We start from the raw sequence: 18,071 nt of genomic DNA on the forward strand, positions 1-18,071 counted from the left end.
TTTTTCGGTACGCGGGCCTCTCACTGCTGTGGCCTCTCCCGTTGCGGAGCACAGGCTCCGGACGCGCAGGCTCAGCGGCCATGGCTCACGGGCCCAGCCGCTCCGCGGCATGTGGGATCTTCCCGGACCGGGGCACGAACCCGTGTCCCCCGCATCGGCAGGCGGACTCCCAACCACTGCGCCACCAGGGAAGCCCCTTAATTTGACTTTTATTCCAAATGCTAGTGTGGCAGAGGGTGGGATAAAGGTGGGAAGGCGTGTCTTGTAGCTCTGGCTGCCCTGCTTCCCTCACTCTCCCTGGACTTCAGTTTGGCATCCAGAGATTAGGATGATAACATTTGCCTTTCGCTCACCTCACTGCTTGGTTGCTAAGCTTTAAAGCAGGTGTGGTCCAGAGAGATGCTGGGGAGAGGCGAGCCATCCAGAGCTGCAAAGTGGCAACCGTAACTCAGGTGGCTTTTGCACGGTTCTCCTCTCTCAGGCACAAACTCAAGCTTGTCTGTAATTCATGGAACCCAAGGTCCATGGCGATACCAAGCAAATATATTATGTACATCAAAGCTGTATTAATTTAAAAGACTCAGGGCCGGGTGAAAACTCACTTCAAAGCAATGGAATGTGTTTTCTGTGTACACAGAAGTGCACTGGGTTCCATGGGGACACAAAAGCTAAATAGATACCACGCTTTGCCAAAAAGAAACACACAGAATATAGCACAAAAGAGGAGCGTGTACATGAAAATACATACGTAATGGTGCTTTACAAAGGGCAGAATTAGAAGCCATAAGCCGAGATGGAGGCTTTAAAGGTTTGAGTTGGAAACAAGAACAAAAGTTTTCAGATTTGAAGATTGTTGAGCTTTAGATTAGGTTACCAAAGAACGTGGTAGTGTTTCTGAAAGGTCTTTTCTGTCTGATGGGGATTGAATACGGTCGAAGAGAAGAACGGGGGCCCCGCGCCTCCCAAGTTCCTCCCAATCAAACATACTCATCGGAATGACCACATCACACCAGTATGTAAAACAGGAGGACCAAAGTTTTCGCAGACTCATTTCTACTCCCTGGTTTACAGCATCAGCAGTAGCAAAAGCAACCTTGGTCTGCTGGGCCAGGGTTGTTCAAGGTCGTCCAGTTAATTTGGAAAGTCTCCGAGCTGTGTGTGCGTGTGTGCGCATGTGTGCGTGTGTGATTAGAGAGAGAGAGAGAGAGAGAGTGAGAGAGGGAGGCAGTTGGTTAGTGTGTTTCAGTCCGTCTCAGTCTGAAAACTACTGATTTCAAATAGCTCTTGTCTGGATTGGGGGTTACGGCTATCCTATTTCTTAGTCTCCAAACTTAGATAAACCACATACCTAAAATGCCATCAAGTAGAAAGGCCCTCAAAACTTAGTGAATAAATAAAACTTTATTCCCTTGCATTCCATTAATTAAGATCCCTAATGAATAAAAACTTCAAGAAGCATAGCTTACACATTCTACATTAAAAATTATTATGCAACTTGGATCCCTTGTGAAAACCATTATTTTTTCCTTCAGTTTATCTCATTTAGCTTAAAGGACATTTTTACATCATGTTTCAGCTTATGAAATGGACAACTTCTAGAATCAAGAAGCCAACAGTTGGGCTTCCCTGGTGGCGCAGTGGTTGAGAGTCCGCCTGCCGATGCAGGGGACACGGGTTCATGCCCCGGTCCGGGAGGATCCCACATGCCGCGGAGCGGCTGAGCCCGTGAGCCATGGCCGCTGAGCCTGCGCGTCCGGGGCCTGTGCTCTGCAACGGGAGAGGCCACAGCAGTGAGAGGCCCGCGTACCGCAAAAATAAATAAATAAATAAAACAAAGAAGCCAACAATCCTCTTCTGAGCTGTTGTAGTGACGTTAGCCTGTGCTTTGGATGCCGTCGAGCTGGCAGAATTCTGCCCGGGCCCCCATGCCTCGCTCTGGGCCCGGGAAGCTGACTGTACATGCGTGAGGTCTGACTCAGGGCGTGAAAGGGGATGCAGCTGTGCTGACAGCTTCAGCTGTGCTGACAGGTCAGGTGACAGGAAGGGTTGGACTAGAGATGCACAGGGGCTGCGTGCGGACACGGGCCACCCTCCTCCACCACAAGCCCAGACAGCGGGCTTTCCCCTGGAGACGATGCAACAGACGTGCTGGGACCACCTTCTGTGCTTGGGGCATCCTTCCTGCACTGCAGACACAGCTCTCGGGAGTCGGGTCGGGACCAGACTGTCACCTTCCAAGCCAGGCGCCGCCATGGGGCCCCAGACGCCACAGAGCTGTTCCTCGACTGCACAGTGATCTGGTGTTGGGTGGTTTATATCAAATCTGTGTTACTTAAGTCCACGTATAAATTATATATATATATATATATATATATATATATTTATTTTTTTTTATATATATATAAAAGTCAAAATCAGAGCTCAGCTCCCACTGAATTTCCATGTGCTGGCCCTGCATGGGCCAACATGGTAGCCCCTGGCCACACGGGGTTGTTTAAATATATATTTGTTGAGTTTGAATTTAACTTAAATTAATTAAAATCACATAGTGTTGAAACTCCACACCCTCAGGCCCAGCAGCCTTTGCACCGCAGCCCCTCCTCCCGACGTGCGGTCCCCTCATCTCTCAGGTCTCTGCCCAGAGGCCACCTTCTTGGCGAGCCTGGCCCAACTGCACCTGAAGGGACCCCTGTCCTGGCCCCTGGCCCCTCACAGCACTGGCCACCAGCTGACATCACTGATTAAAGCTATTTTCCGTGTGCTTCTCTTCCGGCCCCTTCGCGGTGGCGTCCCCGCCTCCTGGGCTCATCCTTCTGGTCCGAACAGCGGTGAAGTGAATAAAGAAGCTGCATTTGTTCGTGTCCCACAGGCCTGTCAGAACTGTGACCATCAGAACATCTGCCCGTGATCTGGTAAAGACTTGTCCTGTGTCGTCCTCTCCAAAGTTTTGGCATCTTGAAGCTGGAGGAAGATATCTCGAAAAGCCAATATTTGACCCAGTAAATGCCGACGGATGGAGCTCCCCAGGCCTGCGTCCCAGGCCTCCGTGTACCGCGTGAGAGCCACGCGGCTGCAGTGAATCGGCCGCCCCTTCCCCGGCCCCGGCCTGCCCCCGAGGGTTGCTCTGCCTCAGACGACGGACGTGATGCGTGGGTCTCTCCCATGTGGCTCATCTCGGGCTAAGGAAGGCTTTCAGGCCAGGCCGGGAGCTGAGATCGGAAACACGTTAGAAGCGCACGGCTCAGAGGGGAGCCTGGCGGGTTCCTGAAGTGACCCTGTGCTGGGGCGCATCCTTCCCGGCCCGGGGACAGCAGGGGCTGGAGGGGACCCTGTGTCCTGCTGCACGGGATCAGCTGATTTACACAGAGGAGCAAATCCCAGCCCAGTAAGCCAGCTCCTCTGGGGAGAAGTAGGTCCAGCCGCTCCAAGTGCGGGCAGGCGTGGGGATGAGACCACAGCCTGGAAACAGGCACAGAAGCAACAACACACAGCTCAGAAAAAAGGTCTGGGAACTGCATACACTTCACCCACATCATCTCCCCCCACGACGCGCACCGGTGAGAACAAAGCAACTACCTCTAATCACCCAGAAACCACTGTTAAAACTGTGAAAATAGAGGGGAGTAGTCTGAAATCCCCGCCAAAGTGAAAACAAGACAAACAGCAACACTGTTAAGTAAGTTGGAACTAGAAAATGTGACAGTAAGTCTAGAGAGGTGACAAACCTTGACTCTTCCAGCCAGGTCACCCGTCTGTTCCACCCTCACCTTCGAGATTCCCCTCTCGTTCACAGTGAACCTGGGGGGTGAGTGTGAAAGGGTCCTGGGAGTCTCCAGCTCCGCTCCCCACTGCTCAGGTGGGGGACAGGGAGCTTGAGGAGGGAGGGCTGCCAGGGCCCCGGTGCTGGCCATGGGAGAAGGGCTGTGACCAGGATTCACCCTCTCAGGCGGCCGAGGCTGACGCCCCCCCGGCAGAAGCTGTAGCGTAAGCAGTGCCTGGGCAAGTGGGACGGCCTCTCCTACCACAGAGGGAAAGGGTCCGCAACGTCTCAAAGAGGGTCGGGGGTATTTGCAGAAGGACCAAACTCACCTTGCTCCGTCTGGTCTTGGGAACAGGGCTGCAGGAGTTACGTGTCTTCAGAGGGTCCGAGTCCGTGGATCGCTGAGGGGGTCGGTCTGTCCTCTGGTCCTTCCCTCCCCCATCTCTGCACAACCTCATGCCTGGGTGTCCCTGACCCTCCCACCTTCCTACCCACTCGGTCCCCTCACGCTGCCCAGGACGCTTCCTATGAACCCAGTCCAAGATGTTCCTAATTTCCAAACCTTTTCTCCGCATCAGAATGGACTTAAACTCCGCCAGTCAGGACCCTCGTAGGTGACAGGCCAACGAAGCTGGCAATTCCAGCAGACATTTCAACACCTGGTGCTATAACGAGCCCTCAAACCTCAGCAAACCAGCGTAGAGGAGGAAGGCTCCGAACAGCAACAGCAGCTCCAAGTGGCTGTCAGGCAGCAGCCGTGGTGGATGCAGAGCTGGACGCCCGGCTGGGGCTAGTCTAGAACGGGCCGTGGCGGCGAGGATGGGCAGGTCTGGCTGCTGTGGAAGGAGGCCGTGCTGGCCCAGCATCCTGGGATGGCGTCCCGCCCTGTCACCTAGCAACAAGGTGATGTGGAGGAAACACCAGCCTCCCTGGGGCTCCGTGTTGTCACCTTCGGAAGGACAGTAGGTGACACCTCCTTCTCACATGCCTGTGGGCATGAAATGAGGACTGACAGCCGCAGGCCACGAGACTGACCACCGGGGCTGTTATTCTGTGTTCACTCGATGGGGTGTGTGCAATGATCACCACTTTTGCTTCTTTCCTGTAGTTGCTGCGGCTGTTAAAACGCCATCATCTTCTCATTAGGATCTAATATATCATCACATTTCTGTAGTTACAAGTCAAAAGTGAATGTTGATATTTATTTCTGTAATCAAAAAGGAAACACCTATTAATGCCGTAAGAAACTGTGGCCTTTGGTGATTTGAAACCCACGAGGGTGGACTCTTAGACCACGTCTTCTCTGACCTGGTAAATCTAGAGCAGTTTCTGCTTTGAAGAAGTGTCTCTTCTTTCTGTATTTGTATTCTTGTATTTTATTCATTTATTTTTTTTAGTCAGTTTTCTATTTGCTAGCCTACGGCCTATTTTAATGGATAGAGAGAACAGTAGTAACACAATCAGGCTTAGGACTAGACACTGAAAGAATTAAAAGGTGCGTCAGACATATTTTTTAGAGACAAAATACTAAATGAAGCCAGTGCTTGTATTTATAAAGTTATAATCCACAGAGTTCTAACCACAGCAAATTCCGGTCGTGAAGATGGAGAGAAAATACCATACATGGCTCCATTTTTTTAAAGAAATGTTTTTGGTTTTCTAATTGTAGCTACTGAGCCTAAATTGTTTATAACAATCTGATTCAAAGGAGATAAAATTCAGACCTACGACGTTTTACAGCACTCACACAGGAATCCAAAAATGCATGTAATTACAGTAAAAACAAGGTTCTTATTTGATGAGGAAACACTGGGGAGACCCTGAGCCACTGAACCGCCTGTGCTTCTGGGCGCAGGTTCCTCCCCTCGGAGGGGCGGGCCGGGTCTCCTCCAAGTTCCACCCAGGTGCGGCCATCCTGTGAGCCCCTCCCAAAGGCAGACCCCTGGGCCGGCCCCCACCAGCAGGTGCCTTTCCCTCCTGTTACCGCACAGCTTTGCCAGAGAAGAGGCTCGAGATAGAAAACCAACAAAGGACACTGAGATACCTTGGCCTTCTCCTTAAACCTCTGTCTGAGTAGCTGTGTTCTTTTATTTAGAATGTGGGCCTGAACTTTAAAATAACTTCCTGGTAAAATGCCTTTTCTCATCACAAGTGCACTCTCCCTGTTTCCTGGATCACCGATCACATGAAGAACTCCTCCACTGACTCCTGAATCTCTTTGGGTTGGCAATTGAGTTTGTGGACTGTCGGTTCTATGTTGCTAATGCCTGGCTGGCCCAGAAAACTCTGGCCTGTTTCCCGCAGCCCACCTCCACACGCGGTCCATTTGATTTTGAGCCTCAGCAAAGACGTAGCTAGAAGGGTAAACTGCCTGAAAGCGCAAGATCAGAGATGGAATTCCAAAAGCTCGCGGTGAATGATTTTGAATTCTGGAGGCTGAAGCTTGGAAGCTGCTTGCTGACAGGCTGCCTGATGGATCCCTTCCATCCGCCCACATCATTAAGGCTTGACTTTATCGCACATGCGTTTTGAAAGAGTTAAATACCAATAACTTGAAAACGTCCATTAACCCGCCAGGATTTTCAGCCTCTCATGCAGTCTCTCCAGACACCCCCAGTCTCACTTCTGGGGTCCGGCATCCTCGGGGGGCATGGAGGCTGGTGACCAGGAGGGAGAGCTGAGCCTTGCTCCGTCGACGCTAACCCAGTGTCCCTTGATGCCCCAGATTTCTCCTACAAGTACGCAAAGTCCTCCACGTCTGCTGTGTGGGCCCGGCCTCCCCGGAGACCTGCCACCAGGCGTGCAGGGCTCCTTCACTGTGCGGGTCTTTATGTGGCACAGAATTCTCGTGGTTCCAGTGAGGGCTCAGGCCTGGCTCGGGCCGCCAGCGTCACCCAGCCAGTAACAGCAAAGGCCCAGCCTGGACCAGGAGGTATAAGTTCCCCCGTCACTGTCACCCTGATGTGGCTACGCAGCAAGGGGCGGCCTGCAGGGTCCAGGTCTTCAGAAGGGAAAGGACCCCCCAGCTTGTTCACAGGCTCCCTCGCCTGTGTGGCTGGGAGGCCGTGTGAAGAAGCGTGTCCACCTTCCTTTAATCTCCTTGTAAAGCGATAAGGTCGCCTAGCAAGGATTGGAGACATGAACAGGTGTATGATGATTGGAAAGCTGAGCCATGTCCCTTTTCTGTGTGACACTGAGGGGAAACCACTTCCTCTTTGGGGCAAATGAGTTGAAGCTCATCCTGAGATTCTGAATTTGGAGAATTAATGAAAATCATGCATATGACAAGTGTGGTAGGAAGGTGGGGAGCTTCATAAACTGTGGGCCTCGTCAGCATCAGGCTCCCGTGCAGCCTTCACTGTGGTTTAGATGCCGGGGGTGCAGGGCATAGCCTCTCTGCCCTGGTCTCTCCTTTCACTGACCCTCTCCTACTCCAAGCTCTTCACGTGACGGGAGAGAGTGAGAAGGAAACCAGGATGATGCCACCTCTTACTTGACTCGGCTTCTGCCTAGAATCAACTTTCAAAATGCTTCCAGGGGCTTCACGTGGCGCCTTGTTTTCAACCACAACATGTAGGTTCATCTGGTGGTTGGTTCTTGGTGGGTGCAGTGGTGCTGGTTCCCCCAAAACGCCAGTTTCGTGCAGAGGTAACGCAGCCTGGTTATCTAGAGGCTGCTTCTCTGATCAGCCCACGAATATAAAGACAAAAGTGCATAAATTGAGAGGAGAATATAAGTCACACTTTCAAGGGCTCCTGAAGGCAGGGGTGCCTTTGAGTCTTGAGAGCTTAGCCCTGAGCTGTGTCGGGCGTGCATGTTGGGTGAACACTTCCCTGGGATTTCTGATGCGTTCGCTGGTTTTGTTTTCCTCCCTCTTGACGCTCTTTGGGAAAACGCATATCCTTATTCTAAGGAGATTGATTCCTAGGAATTATCCAGAAGAGATACAATATTTGTTTGGTGCAATTAGTGGTGCTCTCTGACTAATACACGGCAAATTTGATTTGCTGAGGTTTGGAGAGATGTGTTAGATTTCAAAACTGTGCTGGTTCTGTGTGTGGGTTGCAAGGATGCTGTTCTCTGTTATTGATGCGCCGATGTCCAAACCCGGTTCACCAACAAAAGCCTGTTCGAGGAGACAGCACAAAATCCATAAAGAAAACACTCGGGGTCCCTGAGTCAGCTCTGAGTCAGCTGGCATCTTCTACGAATCAATACGCCTCATTTCCTCATTAATAAGCTTTAAAAAAAGTTCTTCTTACTCTGGTTGATTTAATCATAGAAACAAAGAGTATATTTGAAAATGGCAGGCAGTTAACCAAATCCAAACTAAAGTAGGGGAGGGGTCCATCTGAGAATCCATTTAGTATTATCTATATTTTGCAATATACGTGGTAGCGGTCACGTAACATAAGGGAGAGAGATCGTCCCAGCTGTGCCTTTAGTGTTGAACGGAATACATTTCAGATGAAACACGGGGGTTTCCTGTCATTTTTAACTTGGCCTTTTTTTTACTGAGTTTTCCTAAATATTTTTTGAGATTGGATATGACACTTGTTCACATGTTGTTTCCGCCAGCTCACCACAGTTTTCCCGAGGCTGTGGGGTAGTGTGTCACAGTGGCACCGAGTCATCAGAGTCCTGCTTTTCGTGGGCATCTGGTCGCTGCGTACTTTCCCCACCCACCCTCTCCAACCTGCTGAGATACCTATAAAGAATCACAGCACATCAGAGTTCCCTTCTAAGCTTTTGCTGGGGCATTCCTCTTGCTTCACAGTGTATCTTGATAAGTTGTCGCTAAGGTAGAAAATTCAAAACCACTCCCAGCCCCAACGTGTGCTCCTGATACTGACCGCCCAGAGTCAGTGTCGGCGCGTCCCTGCAGGACCCTCCAGAACCTCGGGCTTTCTTCTGTGCTGCCCGGGCATCACTGTGAAAACAGCTTAAAAGCGATTGGTGTGCACATCTGCTTCCAAGTCGGCGACGAGTTCACGAACTCTTAGAAAACCTAGTCATACGATGAGCATAATTATTATGCATCTGGTTGGGCTGTCAATAAAGAAGGCCAATAAAAGAAGTGATGCTGAAAATTTAGAAGTAACGGAAAAGTAATATTTTAAAATTATACTTATCCTATAGAGTGGTTGCTTTGAATATTAATTCAGGAAATTCGTCGTTTGCAGCAGGCGTTTTAATGGGCTACCGTGCTGTAAGCGCACCGCGTTTTCTTTCTGCTGCCACTGTCCTTGGACCTGAAGGTGGGCCCCCGGGTCCTGTGACGTCACGGGCTGGGCATAACACGTGCCCTGAGCTCGCCGTCCGCACTGTTGCAGCTACAAGTTCTAGCCACTTTTTCCTCTTCTTTTCTTCTTTGTCCTTTTTTTTTTTTTCATTTTCTTTGCAGAAGGCCATCAGCTGAACTGTCACAGCGCTCGCATAATGCAGGACGCGGAGAAGGATGACAACAATAACGACGAGTACGACAACTACGATGAGCTGGTGGCCAAGTCCCTGCTGAACCTGGGCAAGATCGCCGAGGACGCGGCGTACCGGGCGCGGACCGAGTCAGAGATGAACAGCAACACGTCCCACAGCCTGGAGGACGACAGCGACAAGAACGAGACCCCCGGCCGGAAGGGCGAGCTCAGCCTGGACCTGGACAGCGACGTGGTCAGGGAGACGGTGGACTCGCTGAAGCTGCTGGCCCAGGGCCACGGCGCGGTGCTGGGGGACCACGCGGGCGAGCGTGGCTATGCGGACGCGCTGGCGCCGCCCGAGAGCAGGAGCCTGAACTACACGACACTGGGCAAGGCCGCCAACAACGGGCTGGCGGAGAAGCTGGTGGAGGAGAGCGACGAGGAGGTGTGTCTGAGCAGCCTGGAGTGCCTGCGCAACCAGTGCTTCGACCTGGCTCGCAAGCTGAGCGAGGGCAGCCCCCAGGAGCGGCCTCCGCAGCCCGGTGCCGGCCCCCGCCCACACGGCCGCCAGGACGACGACTTCCCAGGGAGGACGCCCGACCGCAGCTACTCGGACATGATGAACCTGATGAGGCTGGAGGAGCAGCTGAGCCCCAGACCCAGAACTTTCTCCAGCTGCGTCAAGGAGGATGGGTACCGCGAGCGGGAGGACGACGCCACCTCCGTGAACTCGGACAGGTCGGAGGAGGTGTTCGACATGACCAAGGGCAACCTGACCCTCCTGGAGAAAGCCATCGCCCTGGAAACCGAGCGGGCCAAGGCCATGAGGGAGAAGATGGCAGTGGAGGCGGGAAGGAGGGACAGTCTGAGGTCCTATGAGGACCAGTCACCGCGACCGCTCCCCGGGGAGGAGAGGAAGCCTAAGTCCGGTGACAGCCATGTCAAAAAGCCATACTATGGTAAAGGTAATATTTCTACCTAACGTAAGTTGCCTCATGAAAGCGTGCGCTAGGGTAAAGCTGTCAGGGGTATTAGAGGCTACGATGCAGGGGGCGCATCCCACTCCATTACATCACGCACGCATGTTTCTTAGAGTTGATTCCAGAGTTATATTTTGTGATTACGTCTCTGAAGAGCAAATGAAATATCTGTCTGAGAAATACACAAAGCAGCTGGATAACATGACGTTTCAGTGGAAAACGCATGCCTTGGAAAGATAGGGTCAGAGCACAAGCCCATCATGTGAGGGAAAACATTAGGGTGAGCCTGTGTTCTTACAGGTGACCTGCAATCTATGTGGAGTGGCGGGGGTTTATGTGACAAAAAGTCCATCAGGGATGAAGCACGTATTGGGTCAATTGCATTGAGTAGGTGGCATCGTGATTTATAAAATGATCATCAAATGTCAGTTATCGATGAAACCTCCCCCACAGAAAACACCCCTGACAGAAATTGAACCGTAACAGGATGACTGATAGCGTAAGACAAGGGCAGCGACTGCACGCCCATTACCTTAAGGTAGTGAGGAATGGGAACCGTTTGCTACGCACGGCCTGGTGTGTCCCAGGCGCAGATCAATCACCATCCCTTTCGTATATTCACCCCCTCACTGTTCCATTCCATCATGGAAACAGTTATGGTGCTTGCTTTATTGGGAGACACTCAAAACCATGCACTGTGATAGTTCCAACCAGGTTTCCACCTGTGAATTTTGTGGGCACGTGTTTGCATAGATCTGTAAATTCAACCATATCCATACGGAGTCACTACACCTAATATGTATATTTCCACCCTGAATGATTGACTTCATGCTTCCAGTAACAGCTGCATCCACTTTCAGTATGAGGTGGATGATAATTTGACCTCGTGTAGGACCTTGTGAATATTTCAATTACAAGACTCTCAGAACTAAGTGAGAAGCACCTTCAAGGGTGAAATTGGTGATTCCCTAAATTCTTCCGTATTAGTACCAAAATGTTTTTCTGTTTTGTATATTGTTCCATTTCTGATGAATATTGAGTTTCCTTAGAATGAGGTTCAAGAATCTGGTTTGAGAATCCGTTGCTACGGAAACATCAAAGGATCAGAACCTCCTTCTTCTGCAGTTACACAGGTGTGTATTCTCCTCTCCATGTGTGCACGTACCTCCAGGGGCACCTTGGGCTTCGCTTTAACCAAACCCCAGGTGGAGATGAACCTTAGCCAGAGGCCCGTCGGGTTCTGGATGTGGCCGGTGCTTGGGTGCTGACCATCGTTTCAGTAAAGCAGGTGCAGGCCAGACTGAGGAAGGGTCATGTGTTAAAGGCCACAGAGTGAGGCATCAAGCTTGCTTTGGGTGTTGCCGAGACCAGGAGACGCAGCTTGTGTGTCTATAACTAGAGTGCAATCTCTTAGAAATCTTTAGTTGGATATTGGAGACTCACGTAGGAACTAGACACTTTTAGGAAGAAATAGTGTCCTTTCTCATGGGCTGGCTCAGGTGGACAAATGTGGTAGCGTTCTGTTTGGGATTCTGCAGAGTGCGTTTCAGGGCTGAGTCTGGGCAGGAGAAAGCAGCGCTTTACTTACTGAGGAAGCACGTGGGCTCACGTGGACCCGACGCTGCCGTGCCTTCTTTGGTCTCTGTGGTTCCTTTCAACCCACCAGCTTGCTGTAGATTTTGACCCATTTTGTTTTGTTATTCTTGTTATTTTCTTTTATTCTGTTTTTGGCAAGAAGTGGAATTCAAATCACTTGCTTCCCCTAAATAAATGGGGACAGCATGGAAACAAACAGTAAAACCCCCAAACCAGGATGTGCTTCTTTCCCCCGAAATGGGGGAAGGGTTGGGGATTCGGACTTTCCAGATGAGTCGGAAAGCAATGATTTCTGCCTCTCCCCAGTCTTTCCAGATCTTCCTCCTCTGATCAAAGTGAGTCACCGTTTCTTATCAGTGTGGTCCACATCACTTCCAAATTTCTTTTGAAGACGTCCATAGTTATATTCAAAACCAAATAAATAAAGCCAAGCAAGGACACCAAAATGGGGCAAAGAGATGAATGCCCTCCTTATTAAAAAAAAAAAGCTATGTGCTCTCTTACCAGCACGGGCACATAGCACATCACCAATCTATTGTCAGCTTCTCTGGTATTTTATTAAACATGGAGAGAACACTCACACCAATTCTCATTCATGCACAATCTTCTCAAAATGATTTAAATTATAAATGAGTGACCTTTCCAAAAGCTTGAGCTGAAACAAAAGAAGTTCATCACAGGGACCTCCCTGGCGGTCCAGTGGTTAAGAATCTGAGCTTCCAGTGCAGGGGGTGCAGGTTCAATCCCTGGTCGGGGAACAAAGATCCCACATGCTGCGTGGAGCGACCCAAAGATATTTAAAAAAAACAAGTTCATCACACAACGTCCTCTGTCTTTCTTCTCCTCAAGCAGCTGCCGGAAAGGGAGGAAGGGCGCAGCCTAAACACAGCACACAGTTTTTTCTAGACATCGTTGCAGGGTTTTTGGTTGAATCATTGGCCTGTTTGCTTGCTTGGTTGTTTAACGTTTGTTCCAAGATTTGCTTTCAAGATGAACTGGGATTGCAAGAAGGGAGAAAGCAAGGGGGTTGGGGGTGTTGGTGAAGGCAGAGGAGACACACCTCCACCAGGACGCAGGCATCGAGAGGAGAGTACACACTTGGTGTTTCCAAAACTGCAGTAGACGGAGCCACACGGTGTTTGCACAAATCTGCACTTAACTTCAGAACACTTTCGAAATCGTGAAATAATATAATTTGTTAGGAAACTGTAAACATACTCGTGAAAAAGAGTCACTTAATGATCACTAGTATAGCTTACGTTTTATCCTTTAAAAGTCCTTTATATCTAGTCTGTGGTTTTAAATTATATCTCTAGTTTATGACCTTAGCTAATATTTTCCTTGGAACTGTTACTGCGCACTTACTATTTTACATTTGCCTTCATTCAGTTGTACCGCTATTATTATGACATTACTCAAAAGGCAATAAGATGCTGAGCTTTTTGTTTGCACGTGTAAGAGAAGCTCCAATAAGATATTTAGAAGGGAAGTCACCACAGCATAGGTTTAGATTTGTCTTCAGAGATGATTATCTATAAATAATGGCGGGAAGCAGCCCATTGTTATATCTAGGACACTACCCTCAACGCCATCACCGGTTTAAGAGGTTCCAGGACCTTAAAGACACATTTCAGAGAATAGAATGTTAGCTAAAAATAAAAGGAGGGGTTTTTATATAAACATAAAAGTCTCTATATATGCCTGTGAGTCCTTTATGTGTTTCAAGTTCACATGAATGACTTGAGAAAAAAGCCCATAAAAGTTCCAAAATTTTTAAACCAATCTTTTTTCTTGATATAAAATGAATTCTTTGCCAAAAGTAAAACATCTATTTTCCAGTGATCATGACTGGCCTGATTAATGAGATATCACTATAAAAATATTAAAGCCTTAAAGAAATTTTAACTATAGCATCCCTGGGCCAAACTCCTAGGAACTGCCATCTATCGATCACCTGTGCACCTGGTTTTGAAAACTGGCTCAAAACTAGTGTTGCACACACTCCTGTGACTATTTGGTCGGGGTTTTGGGAGTTATTTGCTGCACATTTATGAACTGTGGTCAGCTCTGGATGTAGAAATAATTTTGTTAGCAAGGCCGTTGCATTTCTGGCATCTGCCATTTGAGTTTTGACCAAATGTCTGCTCTGCTCCTCCCCGACTGGTACTGCAGAGCCCACGGGCTGCCTAGAAGCATCACCTCTTAGTTTTGTGCATGCACGCACAGCGGTCAGAGCCTGCCTCTGGTTCCAAGTACAGACGAGGAGATCAAAACAAATTATTGCTCCAGCAGCTTCTGAAACATTTTTGATTGCCCATCACCTCTGTCAGGTGGGATTTCCACCATTTCGGTCATTTGCTTGCAGTGCCTTCTGAGAGTTCAGCTGGTCTTGAGAAAAGCGCTGAATTGGCGTGCTAAGGACAGTGTTGCAGGAGAAGAAGTGTCAGCACCAGTAAAACTGTGCAACTAGTAGCACATGCAATCAGAGCGCTCAGTAAGAAAGAAGCTCTGCTCAACAGCTTAAATGGCATTACGTTTCCTGGTTGGATGTCACAAAGCAGTTGCTGAAGGATCACGGAAACATTTTGTTCTCTGAGAAGGTCACTGTCTCATCATTATTTATGTTGATTTCTTTGAGCAACGGCTTATCATGTAACACACGGGAAACAATTAATCAAGAGTTCAGGTAGGGAGAGCCTTTTTTCTTTAGTGTCGAAAGTAAAATATGTTATGATTCATGATTACACCCTTTAAGGTTAAAAATTCACCCCAAACCAAAGAACTACCCGCGGATGTCACAGTCTGTCCCCGACACCTGCTTTGTTTCTTTATTGATCAAGGTCTCTTCGGTTGTTAATTTTTCACATTTGTCTTCAGCTGGTAAAAAATTCATTCTATTGACACCTGTTGTCGCTTTTAGATCCCTCGAGAGCAGAAAAGAAAGAGAGCAAGTGCCCCACCCCCGGGTGCGATGGAACGGGCCACGTAACCGGGCTTTATCCGCATCACCGCAGTCTGTCCGGATGCCCGCACAAAGATAGGGTCCCTCCAGAAAGTAAGTCCGTGTTTCACCAGCGCCCTGGAGCGCGCACACCTGTGACTCGTTTCTGCATCCTCGCCTCTGTCATTTCCATCTCTGGTCAGTGCAACCTGACTTAGGTGTCCCCTCCTTGTCCGGGAGGGCAGCTCAGCCAGGACCAGGGCTCTACCCCGCCCCGCAGCCTCCAGCATTTCCTCGGCGTGGTCCCCATAGACCTGCCCCAGGACCCGGGCTCACCATCCGGTGTTGCTTTCTGCAGCTTGGGCCCCGAGCAGCCGGCCGGGGCTCTGGTCCTTACTTCATTTCTAACTTGCTCTGTGACCCCCAGGCCAGTCACTTTTCTCCTTTTCTCCTCACAAATTGTAGAACTGAATTTAGATAGTCTCTGAGCCATCCATGCAGCACTACACGGCTATGAATCCCTGAGGCAAATGGCCTCGAGATGTCTTTTGCCCACAGTTATCTGAATTTCTCCACTTCCGCGAACCAGTACTTACGTGTTACTGCATTTTACTTGTAAAATCTATTTCATGTTGTCCCGACATTTCTACACAGTAAAATCTTAAGTAAGAGGGTTTAACTTGGGTGGGTTCGGACCTTACACACCCGTTTTAATTAGTTAAGTTCTGAGAATATGCACTTGACCTATGGAGACGACTAAATTTCTTTTAGAACTGAAATGATGAGCCCTTTTTTTTTGTTTATCTTTCTCTCGGCATATAAGGTATGCCAACTATTTAGGTAAAGTTAGGATTGATGGCTCAGAAAAAAGGCACATTTTCAGAAATGGCTCTGTGTCAGATCCTGACTTCAAGTCTCAGGTGGTAGGGATTTTCCTCATTCCGTGAGACATGGTTTCTACGGGGCGGGGGGGAAATGTCATAGCTCAGCTTGTTTGTGACAATGACCAGCTGAGTGGTGATGTTGCTTCCCCATCACAATGGTCAGCTTTGGAAGTACAGAGAAAAGCTCGTAGCTTAGAAAGCAGGTTTAGCAGAGTGTTTTCAGGTGACATATTTGTAGAGGCTACTGTGGCTCCGGGTTTGCAAGTGGCCCCTGGCAACAGTAAAGCCGTGTTTCTCAGAACCGCCTTGTGGGCAAAGGCGCAGTGCGCAGTGTTGCGGCCACAGCGGATTGGAGAGGGGCCGCGCCCGTGTGTTACATGAGCAGGGGTAGCTCGCTTCACCCACAGCAGCTTCTGCCCCAGCACCCCCTGCGGCCGGGCACCCCGCTGGCTGGCACCCATCTAATCCCAATAAACCCTGCAGGGGGTATTGGCCCTGTTGTCAGATGAGGGACATGAAGGCCAGATGGTCACCGCCTCTCCCGGGAATCAGCACAGCACCCAGCGCCCTGAAGATGCTCAGAGCTTTCTGAGCTGGTCCGAGCAGAGAACTGAGCTCAGACCTAAACCCGCCTCTGTCCCAACCCTGAGCTCCTCTGTCTCCACGGAGACCTGGGTTTGACGTTTCGAGTTCAGTCTTAACAAGCTGTGTGTCGCGGGGCGGGTGACACGCTCTGTACTTCCTGTCCTCATCTACAAAGAGGGCATTAGGACCAAGCAGTAATGTTTGAAGAAGAAAGAGCTTCTTTGTGCACTTTTTCTTTGAGACATCAAAGTAGAACATCAGTGCCTTCTCATCTGAACAATCCTCCTGACTCCATGTTTTCACAAGAAACGTCTAAATGCAGTCAGTCAGATGAGGCCTGTGTCCTGACAAGCTGCACCCCGAACCTGCTCACACAGACCCGGTCAGATCACACGTCGCCTCACCTTTGCTCACGTGACGTGGGGACTCAGCTCTGACACCAGTGTTACAAACACCTCCCAGAGCATCCACAGAAAATCGTTTCTAAAGATTTACTCATACGCAATTTTTTTATAGGACCATAAAAATGTAAAAGAATTAAAGGACTCCATAGAAGATATGTCTCTCTTTTTCTACTTTTTATTTTTTAGCTTTTTCTGGGCTACTGTCCCCTACTTACATTTCTGTTCACTTGAATTCCACAAAGTAGCCTGCACCCAGTTTGAAACATACTGTGTTAGATACACAGAGGACACACCATGGATGAGACACAGCTCTGGCCTCCCCCTGGAACTCCCGACCCAGCCGAGGAGGGGGCATGAGACAGCATGGCCACAGCGTAACCGAGCTCCAGCCCCTGCTGTGGGCATCAGGGACCGTGGCCTCCCACAGACTTCACTGGGGCGACGCTTGTGCCGGTCCTGAGTGAGAGAGAAAACCCACGGCATTTTATAAAAGCCGTCGTAACGGTCCACGCGGGAGACCAGGGCAGAAAGGAGGCAGTGGCAGAGGGACAGGTTCAAGGAACACTCCAGAGACAGGCTGGCAGGACAGGCCATGAGAAGGAGAAAGGGAGGGAGATTGAGAAGACGTCTAGGTGTCTCCCTGGTCCATGGCAAGGGCGATAAACCGGGCATCAAGCCAGGGCCACGTCCAATAGGGGAACGAACGCTTGGATTTTTCCGACTGAAGCTGGAAGTTGTGTGTGAGATTCCCGCAGGGTGCTGGAGGGCCGGCCTGGACGCCTGGAGGAGGCCAGGCATACAGGTGGCTCCGTCTGTCCTCCGCAGTGTTAGTAGAAACGGGATGAAACTGCCTAGAGAGGAGACCTGGACGGAGGCTGAGCAGCAGCCCAGGCTGGGGAAGGTGCAGAGGGCGGCGGGTTTGCCGGGCAAAGCTGACAGCTGACACCTGAGAGAGAGGCGCGAGCCGCAGAGGAAGCTGGAAGCGTGTAGGCACAGAGCAGCACAGATCCCGTCCCAGGGCCGGCCAGGGTGAGGACCGAGTAGGAGTCGGCAGGACAGGGCGGTCCACACCGCAGGCGAGCACGGAAGGCGCGTGCCATCCCCAGGGGAGTCTTAATAGTTGAAGAGTTTGGCATAAAAGGAAAGGAACGACGTATGTTAATTTGAGGGGAGGGCTGTGTGGTGTGATAAGAAGATGATAGGGTGTCAGGAAAGGATGGGGAAGGAAGGGTCATTCCCTGAAGGAAGAGGGTGGGCAGGTCAGAGCGCAGACTGAGGAGGGGAGGGAGGGTCCCCCGGAGAGGAGACCCCAAGCCCGCTCCAGCCGGGTCCCAGCACAGAGCGAGCCCCGGATCAGCTCTCCACAGATGGGGCATCGACCACCTGCACGGACGATGCAGCTGTGACCGCTGAAAAGATGAAACCAAAATGGACCTGGCCAGGGCTGAGGAGAGCAGGTGTAAGGGCCACATGGGGAGGAAATAGGAGGGAGGTTTCAGGGGAA

At 50.2% G+C, this 18,071-nt stretch overlaps 1 protein-coding gene across 5 annotated transcripts in view; it reads left to right on the plus strand.

The window, feature by feature from the left end:
* MYT1L (myelin transcription factor 1 like) overlaps window positions 1-18,071 on the plus strand; it is a 136,822-nt gene that overhangs the window by 32,378 nt on the left and 86,373 nt on the right. For 3 of the 5 annotated variants that reach the window (XM_089894188.1, XM_022561451.2, XM_089894191.1), the window contains exons 5-6: window positions 9,165-10,142; window positions 14,674-14,808. In XM_089894188.1, coding sequence (XP_089750314.1) covers window positions 9,165-10,142; window positions 14,674-14,808 — 1,113 coding nt within the window. The remainder of the gene's footprint in view (window positions 1-9,164; window positions 10,143-14,673; window positions 14,809-18,071) is intronic. The other 2 variants (XM_089894189.1, XM_089894190.1) reach the window with 1 other exon arrangement.

Source organism: Delphinapterus leucas, chromosome 13 (assembly GCF_059928025.1).
Source record: "Delphinapterus leucas isolate spDelLeu-1000000601 "Yukka" chromosome 13, BTC_Dleu_Yukka2, whole genome shotgun sequence".
NCBI classification, from domain to species: Eukaryota; Metazoa; Chordata; class Mammalia; order Artiodactyla; family Monodontidae; genus Delphinapterus; species Delphinapterus leucas.